This window comes from Carettochelys insculpta, chromosome 5 (assembly GCF_033958435.1).
Source record: "Carettochelys insculpta isolate YL-2023 chromosome 5, ASM3395843v1, whole genome shotgun sequence".
NCBI classification, from domain to species: Eukaryota; Metazoa; Chordata; order Testudines; family Carettochelyidae; genus Carettochelys; species Carettochelys insculpta.
In genome coordinates this window covers 103284035-103296376 of record NC_134141.1, presented here as the reverse complement: position 1 = coordinate 103296376, position 12342 = coordinate 103284035, and the positions used below count along the sequence as shown (strand labels likewise).

At 37.9% G+C, this 12342-nt stretch overlaps 1 protein-coding gene across 1 annotated transcript in view; it reads right to left on the bottom strand.

The window, feature by feature from the left end:
- The window catches only part of RICTOR (RPTOR independent companion of MTOR complex 2), a 155923-nt gene that overhangs the window by 93167 nt on the left and 50414 nt on the right, over positions 1 to 12342 (bottom strand). Inside the window, exons 4-5 of the mRNA XM_074995627.1 lie at positions 8930 to 8994; positions 258 to 389 (exon numbers count right to left, since the gene is read on the bottom strand). Of these exons, the coding sequence (XP_074851728.1) occupies positions 258 to 389; positions 8930 to 8994 (197 nt within the window). The remainder of the gene's footprint in view (positions 1 to 257; positions 390 to 8929; positions 8995 to 12342) is intronic.

Sequence of the window (12342 nt, the reverse complement as noted above, 5' to 3'; positions counted from 1 at the left end):
TCCTCCACCTCCCATCACATACACTTTGTTTTCTTGCAGTATCACTTCACATGAGAGCATTTTCTTTGGATCTGTATCTTTGTATGGCTGGCATTCCAATAAGTTTTATTTTTTTTAAAAAAGAAAGTTGCCTAAAAGAAAGTAGTAACAAAAACCAGCATTTACAGAGAATATTAAGAGAGTCATTCAGCAAACATCCCACAATCAAAGAAGGGAAAATGAAGCAAGTTCTTCTAATATAAATCTAGAAAAATTACCTAGCTATCAAGTAATCCACTTTCAATTTTAGCACCTTTTGTAGAATACTGGAGTCTCGGATAAGATAGCGAAGGGCTCGCAACCCCGCTGCTCGCACCTCTTTTGCTTCATTCAGTAATGCTAATCGCAAACTACAATGGAAAAAATAAGTGGAAAAACATATTACACAGCAACTAATAGAGCTCCCCATCTGAGGGATAGACACTGTTTACTCACATGAAAATAAAGTTTAATTTTAAATTTAAAGGGAAATTTTCCTTACCTTCTTTTCTTCCTTTGAGATCTATGTCAGTCCAGTCACTTGGGTAGAGCATCTCCCTGCCAGCAGATGCAGACAGTACATTGAGATTTTTGGTTCTGTCACTCCCCCATACAGAAAGGTTTGAAGACTCTCAGATTTAAGATGAATCTTTGAAAGCTTGTCATAAAATATTATTTGTTGAGTGAAATATATCAGACAACTGATATTTTGATACTCTAATGTACGACTTCCTATTTGTGAAAAAAATCCACAGGGGATAATACTAGTCTTGAAAGAAGGGTGTTCTGCACTATGAAGAAAATGGTTAGGGAAATTTCCCTCTTCTGTAGATCATGTCAGTTCATACACACAGAATTTCAAAGCAGTAAACTGCATAGAAAAAGGAAGAAGTAGAATCTGATTGCCTGAACCAATCACTAAGTCGCATAGTGGCTACTTCCTGAACATTACTGCTGTTTACATATCACTAGTAATGATGCAAGCTCATAACTTTCTTTTCAGGCAGACTGAAGAAAAAGTCCTACCTGAACTGTAATAAATTTCCCTTCCTAAAACTTTATCCACTTAAAGATACAGGTGTAGCACACTTATTTTTCTACCCCTTCTGTGTCCTTGTAAAGTGCTTGTGCACAATAAGCAGATATTCCAAAGCCCAATTTGTTGAACCATTTGAAGGTTGACCCTTCTAAAAAGTAGGTTCTATGACCTAGTTTCTTTGCTATTCCTAGACTTACTGCAGGGAAAGAAAGAAAGAAAAACAAAAGAAAGAAAGAACAAACAGTAAATCTATATCCAGAATCAGAAAAAATATATCATCTCCTTCAGCATTAAGAGTTTTAAAATTACAGGAAATATTCTAAGAATTAAGTCCTCTCTGCACGCAAAAAATAAATAAATAAATAAATAAATAAATAAAACAAAATAAAACAAAATAAAAAACGAAGTATGGCTTTTCACGGGCCAATTTCTTTTCTCTTAGGCTGGGTCTACACGTGCCCCTTCCTTTCGAAAGGGGCATGTTAATGAGCAGTTTCGAAAGATGTTAATGAGTTACTGCAATGAATATGCAGCGCCTCATTAGCATAATGGTGTCTGCAGTGATTCGAAAGTGCGGCTTTTCAAATCGCGTGCTGCGCGTGGAGATGGGACCTTCCGAAAGGACCCGCCCCCAGTTTTTGAAAGCCCTTCTTCCTATCTGTGATCGGAAGAAAGGCTTTCAAAAACTGGGGGGGGGGGGTCCTTTCGGAAGGTCCTGTCTCCACAGGTGGCAAGCGATTCGAAAAGTCACACTTTCGAATCGCCGTGGCCACCATTATACTAATGAGGTGCTGCATATTCATTGCAGCGCCTCATTAGCATCTTTTGAACCTGCTCATTAACATGCTTCTTTAGAAAGGAAGGGGCACGTGTAGACCCAGCCTTAGTTTAGTTAGTGGTAAACACAAACTAGACTTTGAACAACGGGTGGCTAACATGTTGTCTTTGAATGTAAAGAGGTTTAAATTGAGAAGGTATAAATGAATTGGATACCAGATGTCAGTTCCAAGAAAGTCAGGGTGGTCATGGCTACTATTGTCTTAAGAGCACTGAGTAATGAACAGGGAATCTTTAGAACATGATCATTCTCATGAACTTTGGCTGTCTGACCTGACAAGTACTCTAGCATTTTATACTAGGAAAACAAAAGGGTAGATCCAGATTACTTAGCAACCCTTTTCAATATAGCATAGTCTTTATTTTCCTATTCTGTAGTTCTTAACAGTACCAACCCGCTCACTGAAAGGAATAACTTGGTTACTCAGCATGCATCAGTTCACTGATTCCTAGTTAGGTCACCTACTTTCCTTTATGACAGAGGTACATGTTTTCTCACCACAAATGCCCCCTTAACAAGGGATTATATTTGTAGCACAAGAGTGCGCTAGAAAAGCTTCTGGCGCCCTCTACTAGCTCAGAAGACTAGAATTCATTGGTATTAAAAATACTGGATGTTTCCTCTCTGAATTTGAAGTAGGAGCTATTTTTACAATAAAGAACAGATCCTTCCTAAATTGCATAGTAGGACACAATCTAGGGAAACAATTTTAAATACTACCAGTGACTGGCTCTTGGAAGAGTTCTAGAGTTCATAAGAAGAGAAGATATTCTTAACTTAGTCTGAAGTAACACACACAAACTAATTCAAGAAAAGATAGCAGCTTAGCAACTGAAGTGACCACATTATTTTTAGAGTTAATATTGAAGGGTAGGGGGGAGGTAGGATACCAAAAATAACAAAGACTCTAAACTTCAGAAAGGGAGATTTTATTAAAAAGTGGTATGGGTAATCGAATCCCTAAAATTAGAAGCAAAGGAAGTAAAATGGGCAAAGATGGCACATATGCTACTTTAAAAAAATAGTCTTAAAAGATATATACCTTGCCAAACACAAAGGCTACATCTACACCAAAGAGTTTTGTGGACAAAACTTGCGGCATGTCTACACACAAAATGAATTTTATCTACTGACACTGTTGACTAAAAAGCTGTGTAGACACTCAGTGGGGCCCTTTTGTCAACAAAGGGGAGCAAAAGATCAACCTGCTTTTATGTGTAAACGTGATCTGTCAGCAGAAGTTTTGTAAGAACATCTCTTCCAACAGTTAACTTCTGTAAACAGATGCTTTAGTGTGGATGTGGCCAAAGTGACCTTGAAAGACAGAGATAACCAAAATGACTAACTGGCAAGGTTTGAAAGGCTGTTCAAATATCAACTATTACTGCCTTTTAGGAGCTGTCCCACAACATCCCACTCTGACAACAGAATCACAGAACCATAGGGCTGGAAGGGACCTCAGGAAGTCATCTAGTCCAGCCCCCTGCTTCAAGCAGGAACAACACCCACTAAGTCATCCCAGCCAGCACCTTGTCAAGCTGGGACTTAAAAACCTCAAGTGATGGAGAATCCACCACCTCTCGAGGCAACGCATTCCAATGCTTCACCACCCTCCCGGTGAAGTAGTTTTTCCTAATATCAAACCTATACCTCTCCCTCCTCAACTTCAGACCATTACTCTTTTTTCTGCCATCTGACACCACTGAGAACAGTTTCTCACCCTCCTCTTTAAACACAACCAATACAAGTGCTCCTGGTAAGAACATGCACTAATGACACAATAATTGTAGTGTGGATACACACAAGCAATTCAATACCTGCAGCTACTCAATACTGACATGAACTAAGTTGACAATTTTCTTCTGTAGATATCACCTAAGCATATCAGAAGCAGAACGCTGCAAAACAATCAGTTTATCTGTTCATTCACCAGAAATCAAATGGAGTAATTAAGGAAGATAACAGCATTGCTGAGAAGCTAGTTCTCTTTGAACATTCAAGAGATACATGCCCTGAACTTGCACTTTCCTGGTAATAAAGATGAATGATTCTAAAAGATTGAGGTGACCAAAAGAAGTGGTGCAAGACCAAATTGATAATTTATAAGACAGTCATGAGATCTCAATGGTGTTTCTAAGAGTTCCGAAGAAACTTATGAAGTAGCTGAGCTGCTATTAAACATATGCTCTCTCATTAAAAACCAGCCACTATTCAAGAAAACTGGAAGGTAGCAGATGTTGTAGGTATATTTTTAAAGAAGCTTCTAGGAGCAATCGGAGCAGTTACAAAGTAGTGAGCCTTATATATGCACCTGGAAAACTAGCTGAAATGTTGGTTAGAATAGAACAAAACTCCTGATCATGATACAACAATCTAAATTAGCACAGACTGTGCACAGGAAAATTGTGTCTCACTAATCTCTTTAAACTCTTTAAAGAATAAAGCAGTGGATCAAGGAGAACCAACTGATATATACTTCCAATAGATGTTTGTTAATGTGCTTCAGAAAAGGCTACCAAAGAAGCTAAAAATGATGGGATGAAAGGAAAAGTACTGTCATGGATCACAAATTAGTCCTATTCTTTGTTTTGCTTCTTTGGCAAAACAGTCAATTTTAATCCCAGTAAAAGCTGAACAGCATGCCCCCTCAAGGATCCCTCATAGATCGTAGGGTGTGCAATATATTTGGAAAGGGAGATGAGCAGAGGGGTAGAAAAATTTGGAAAGGAGAAGGTTTTCTTAGGTTAATCAGTAACAGAAGGAACTAAGAGGAACTTCAGAGATAAACATGCTAGGTGAATGGGCAAACATGATCACCTGAGAAATTCCATGAGGGGAAAAGGTTATACTATTCATATTTACTATAGGATTCTAAATTAATTTATCACCTAAAGGAAGGGCCCTGTGCATTACTGTAGATGGTTCAATGTGCAACTGTAATTAAAACTAATAGGTTGTTTGGATGCATAAGGAATAGGATGCTGACTAATATATAAACATTATAATACCATTACATAAATCAATAAGGCAGCCTCATTTAGAGTATTGTGCATTCTACAGATGATCACCCTATCTTAGAAAGGATATTAGGAGTTCAATAAAAGCACTCAAGGAATTTCAATAAAGAGCACCAAGAATGATCAATGTTAGAGAGTCCTAACGTGAGGGCCTGAGGCAATTGGGCAATTCTTATGTATAATTTGAATTTTCCCTCTATAAACTGTGGAAAACTTGGGCACTTCCAGGTTGGCCTCATGGCTGTAGCTCTTTCCTTTTTGAAGAGGGTAAGGTATGACAATGAGCCTTTTGTCGAAGGCGGGAGATGGATGGCAGGAGACAAATTGCTTGATCATTGTCTTCAGTTCACCTCCTCTGGGGTACCTAGCACTGGCTACTGTCGGCAGACAGGATACTGAGCTAGATGGACATTTGGTCTGACCCAGTATGGCCGTTCTTATGTTCTTCCCTAGTGACAGCCTTTTACAAACAGGTTTTTACAGTAAACTCTTTCATATCCAGCAGATTATCTGGAACTCTCAAATTACCGGCATTTTAACCATAAGTAAATTTTGGCCACATTTTCCATAAGTACGGTAGTGTGAAAGTAAATAGAGCAAATACAGTATAAGTTTACAGGGTACAATACTACTGTTCTTGGTAAATAAAGTACTCTGCATATATTTTTGTTTGTTTCTTAATATATGATCTTACTGTTCTTTGGGGTTAGGTACAGTTACGTAAACCTCTCTATTGTCTAGAATATTGGACTATCCAGATACCTCCCAGTCCCAGGCTGCTGGATATGAAGGCGTTCACTGTATATCTGAGTAACCAGTCTTACAAGATCACTTAAAATATCAGTCTCCACTGAGGCACTGGGGGGCTGAGGTGAACTTACTCCGGAGGAGAGAGAAGATATTTGATCCTGGACCAAGTTCATCATTTTTCCTGGCCTGACTAGCCCAACGTGAAATGACATTCCTGTGTCTTCCCCTAGACCTTTTAAAAATACTTCCTAGTCCTGGGTGGAGTGGGGCACGGACCCTATGTTAGGATCTACTTTGTGTATGCAAGCGTAGCAGTTCCTGGAATTTTTGCAAGGACTAAATCACTGTGCATGGGATAGAAACCATAGAATGGCAGATACTCTAGGACAGGGCTAAGAATCTCCAAGACTCCTGAGGCCTAGAAGTACTCCATTCTCTCCTTTGGTCAGGAGTTTCTTTCGTCTGCAATAACACTGTGATTACATCTGTTGGAAAGAAAACAACCAAGCTCCATGACTTAGCAAGATCCTTCTATGCAGGGAATAATGCCAAAATCTGTCAGTGTACTGTCTCCATCTGCTGGCAGGGAGAAATTATAATCAAGCACATGGATTAGCAAAAATGACTAAAGAACAAATTCTAACAATTACATTTATTCTTGGATAAAAATCTAGCAAATATACAACTGGTCATAATTTGCTCAAATATTTCACTGTATTGATAAGTTAAATTAGAAACCTTAACATGAAGTCTATAATAAGCTAATTTTCAAATCACAGTCTTAATAGCCTTCTGGTTCAAGGCTAGCCATTCACAACTTCAAAATGCACAAACATTTTTGCAGAATACTTCCTGTGTATCCAGCAAAACAAATTTATTCTTTAAAATAAAAACAAATTAAGAACAAAAAACGAGTCCTTTAAAATAGTTTAAGCATTCTGACACAGGTATTCTTGAAAATCTTATCTTCACTTACTTCGGAGCCAAAGTCTGAAGTCCTGTTTTTAGAAGTGAATGAGTTACTTAGGCTCCAACTGCGATTGACTTTCAATTAAATGTTAGTTTGCAAGCCATTTTTGAAAGTGGGATACTAGGCACTTTTGAAATTTTATTCCATCATTATGTAAAAGAAATCAATGAAGAAAATAGCAATACAGTACACTCAAAGCTCCAGGCAGAACAAAAAAAAAAAACAAAAAACCTACATTCTTTTTTGTCTTTTTGAAGATCAGCCTCAACAATATTGATTTCTTTAGCAGCAAGCATTAATGCATTGTTTTAAAAAATGTGAATTTCCACAAAAGTTCTTTATCCTTCAGGGACATTTGTACAAGATCACTCTTTGGCACATGTCTATGGATTTTAAAAATATTGTGTGATGGAGTGGGGGGAGTGCATGTGTGAGACTCAGGCTGGACGTGCGTGAGACAAGCAAAGCAGCTCCCAGCAGCTAAGGATGACCCTGGGGCTATAACCTAGGCTGGCAGGTAACACCTCTGCCCCAAACAAAGAGGAGGGAGGAGCCAAGCAGGGGTTTTTGAATCAGAGGTGGCAGTTAGATGCTGGGGGGAGAGGGAGCTGGAAGGCAGCCAGCCTGGCGAGGGGGGAAGCTACACCCCAGAGGGGCACCCCTTGGGCTCCTCTCCCCAGGACGGGTTGGAATGACTGTCTCTAACTGCTGCACTGATTCTTCTGTGAGAAGCTGGGCCTCTGTCGCCTAATAAACTTCCTGTTCTACCCACTGAGTGAGAGTCACTCCTGCCTGCGGATGGGGTGCAGTACTTGGGGACCCTGAACCCCATCACATATTGTCAGAAATTGCCTATGGATTTTTGAGCCTTCCGAAAGCGAATTTTAGACCTAAACCTTTCTATTCTTCCTGGACTAGCAGGACTTTCTGATTTGGAACTGTATAATAAAATGCATTAGACATGTACTTCTTCAAACTTACATCAAAACTTGATTTACTAAAGAAATGAAACTTTACTTGGACATGGCAAGTACCACATCACAGGACTTGCAAACAATATGACATGACTAATCATGCATTCAGGAACAGAGTAAAAAAGTGTTATAATTTACAACAAAAATGGTATTACTGAAAAGGTACTCAGTAGCACAGACTGAAATATTCAGTTCCATCTGAGAAAACAACACTATTTATGACGAAGTTATAACATGGACAGCTTTTCTGATATATACTGAGCAAAATCCTGACACAACTGAAGGCAATGTTTTCATATTTTAGTTTAGTTTTACTAAATTTTCAATGTCACAAGCTCACCTACACTGAATGATTAAAAAAAAAAAAAATAGGTTGAGTAGAAAAGCCAGCCTCGTTTTTGTTGCTTCTGCTACCCATGCTGAATCAATGGCATATTAGCAGTGTCTGTGCAAAAAAGTGGAGATTTAATCAATATAAACAAAAATATTTTTATTCTAGGACGGGGTCAGCACTCCCCGGCGTGGGTGCCAAGAACAGCACATAAGCCAATTTTCATTGGCACATGGGGTGGAAGCTTAGCCCCATCCCTCTCCCACCTGACGCAGCTTGGAGTTTGCTCAAAGCCATGCTTCCTGTGGATTAACAAAAGACCAGTTAATGCTTCCAACCACCACCTAAATGGTAAAGCTCTGCATCTTAATTTATTTATTAATAAAGCTGCTGTAAGTAGACTATTAGTTAATTTAAAAAGTATCACCAGCACTCAGACCATACGTATAGGTCAAAAGGTCAAATTTCGACACTCTGCCTTAGAAAGGTTGCTGACCCATTGTAAGAAATGGCGATAAGACCAACTGCAAAAATTTTAAGTATCTCTTCAAGGAATATAGCTCACTATTTCAGAAACGTGAGCGTGAAATCCTGGCTCCATTTATATAAATGGAAGTTCAACACAGCAAAGATTCCACCTCAACAGTTTCTTCAAGGCTTTGCAAAAACTACATTTCAGAATGCTTTTATTTGACTTTACATTCATCGTTAATGCAGCATGAGTTCTACGTCTTACCTTGAAATGTTGTTCTAGTTTATTATTTGCCGAATGTCTCTTTCCTATTTCCATAAAACTGTTTTATACTTGCATCATGTTACAAATTGCATGCTATGGAATACTAAAAAATTGAAAACTAAGAACTCCCAAATACGTGAATTTTGTTTTAAAGATACTTCAGGCTGTTTTCTTTCATTACATTTAAAACCACTAGTTTAAATGTATGTTGTTTAAAGTGTTCAAATATTGCTCACATATTTTACAGAGTACTTACCATATTATGATGTCATCATAGGTAAAACCTAATTTTTCTTCAGAGTGGCCAGCATTACAAAGAAGCTGTAAGTAAAACAAAATATGTTGGAGAATGCTTAAAACTATGATTTATTCTTTAATGCTTAAAAATCCTGGCTAACATTTTCAAAGCAAATCGACAGGATTGATGATGGGCTGCACATGTGAAGGATGAAAAATTAAAGGTATTTAATTTTACAGGCATTTTGTTCTCATGATTTCCATAAAAATGTGTGATATTTTTGAGCACATCATTATTGCTCAACAAATAAAGTATATATATGTTTTGGATATGGTTCATTAAAATATACTGTTCATAGTATAAACAAAAACAATGACCACACCAAAAACCTCAAAAGTGGCATAATTTTGTCCTCAACTAAATCATAGGATAACTTTTTACAATTTCTCCTGTCCTATCCCTAATTCCTTAAAATGAAGAATTAAGTTCATAACTGCAACCATTTACATGGGATGCTTTGAAAATCGCATTTAAAAATATGATCTTTATGTTCAATTTTAATTCTCCCTCGCTTCTACCCCCCACCCTCCAGTGGGAATGTTGAGGAAGGAGTAATAAAGAGTGTAAAGGAACATGCTGTAAAATTTCCAATAATAAAATGGAAATTATTTTTCTTTTTAGATAAACTATTGTACAAATACAAAATCATTTTTGTTGAGAATGTAATAAACCTTTTCCTATCACTAGTAGGCAGTGAACATCACTAATATAAGTTACACTGAAATGTAAAAATCAATAAAGATTATAAACCAAGTACAAATAAATGCTTCTAAACAAGTATTGTCACTGGTATTTTCTACTGACTGTTCTGCCTCAACAGGACTGAAACACTGACATGAAAATGGAGACCATTACAGTGACTCATTATGTATCTTAAAGTGTTTCTCAAACTTTTGTTCACAGAGCATTTGTCCTTATTGGTCCACAGAATAGCATAAGAATCCAACTTTAGGGAAGTGTAAAGTTGTTGAGTGAGGGTTCTCTTCATGAATGATCAAAATGGTAATTTCTGGCCTTGAGAACAATGAACCGATCTGAACGGGATAGTAAGCCACTGCTGTATTTCTCAGTGTATGTCTAAATTTCCAAAGCAAAAACAAAACCATGTGCCCGCATGGCAGAGCATCTCAAAGCCCCAGTAAACACACTCGGGTTTATGGTACTCTCAGTATGGCACTAAAAATAGTGACACACATTCCTGCGCAGGCTGCAGGTAGGATGATCTGCACCCTGCTACGTGCAGGAGGTCAGATTAGAATCACACAGTCACTTCTGATCATGAAATTTACTATTCTATTCTGCTACATTAAGCCCCATGGTGAGAGCCCTGAAAACCCAAGTCAGTTGACCCAGGCTCTGAGACTTACTCCTGCCGATTTTATTTTTTTAAACAGTGTATACATACCATCAGGGTTTTAAGATTACAAATCTTCTCAATTTGACACCTTTCACTACTACTAGTTTACATATTTCTAAAGCCCACAAAATAAAATTGTAGAAATTCAGTCCTTTACAAATTAACACAGCTGCTCTCCAGTTATGGGCTAAAAAATAATGGTGATCCAAACAGCACTTGCTGATCACAAGATTGTGGTTCCTCCATGTTTTCTGATGCTAGGTTGCATAAAAATCAGCTAAAATACATTTTCTAATATTACTTTTTTATGCAAAATATCACTATTTGCCACGCACGTTAAGGAACCATGAATGAGGATGGTGGTGCTCCACAGAACCACAAATGGGAGGTGCAAATGGTCCACTACATTCTCAGTATTAAAGCCCACATGCTTATCAATATAAAAATCCTCTGGTGACTTCTGTATATCTATACTATCATGCACAATGGAGAAAAGTTTGCAATCTAATCTGAATGTTTTTCTTATTAATAAATTAAACCTCTTAATTGCATTAAATTTTAGAACAAATCTACAAACTTGCCAAATTCGTCTCACTTAACCCTCCTATTCCTCACAACTATTCATTCAGAATGCTAAACTCCTGTTAAAAATATATGCACGAATCACAAGGACTTTTGATCTTCACATTTAACAAACAACACACACTTCAAATTATGTGTCTGTAAGTTCATGTGTTACCAGAAAACTGCCCTGTACATTCCAATATTTGGCTTAGGTACTCTTCTTGTTTTCTACAACAGAAATGGGCTAGTATAATTTTTAAATTTCACGAATTAAACCAAACATGCCAGGACAATGTTAAAACTAATTAATACGCATTTTTTGCTTGCCATTCACTCTTACTGATTGGCCATAATTCATTTCTGAAATTCACACAGTTCAATACAACAGCAACTAGAGAAAGAGAGATTGCTGGAAGGGTTAATTTAATACTAGCACAAAGATGTTATGGTAGGCCACATATTTCAAGATCTTTTCGTGCTCACTGTTAGCCATGAGTTGTTCACGTTATTCAGTGAGTCAGCAATTCAGGCACCACAGCAGCATGACATAGAAACAGCAGCTCAAAATAGCAAAACCACAGGAGATCCACACCACATACAAAACTAAATACAGCCTAGTAATGATAATGAAGAGGTAATACATTAATGAGATACTTCTAGAACAACATAGAATTAAACAATAAGAAAAGCAGGCCAGCCAGAGAATCTGGATTTGAACTTGTCTATTCTGAGTCTCCGACACAGCTGAGTCTCCAATGGAACCTGACTGAAGACTACCCCATGTTTCATCACTGGCTGACTGAACCACCTGGTTCTACATTAACATAGTTATCATGGTGGGTCATACGTAGTCTGTTAATTCATGATGCATGTAATTATTAAGACAACTTGAAAAGGCAATGGCAGCAGATTAGACGCCAATGCAAGGATCAAACCCAGAGGAACAGTGCATTTCACAGCAGCCTATCCTGTTGAACTGTCAAGTTACTAAGAACTGAAGTTTCCACCTTACATTTCCCCATTCTGCCCTTGCTACAGTGGATTTCAGCAAATATATGGACTGCTGTGGCTAGATTCTGACCCAGCAGGAAGAGACAACATTTCTAGTAACTGGAAGGGAAGGGAAAACCAGCTTTGAAAACATTTCACCAAAAAGAATCCTGAAAACTTTCCTTACTTACAAACTCTTTTAATTCTCTTTCAGAACAATATGTTGCACTCAAAGTCATTTTTCTCTCTATGTCCCACTAATTCCACTCCAGTTTTAAATACTTTCACCCTCTCCATTCAGATAACGCAGCAAGTTTAACAATCTTCCCCTCCAGAGAACTGCACAATTTTGCCCACATCTAAATCTCTGCTCCCCTTTCTCTCTACGCGCACGCCATTAATTCACCTAATCTTTGTGCCTTCTTTTTACACCCCACAGTTTGAAACAGCCTTCCTTAAG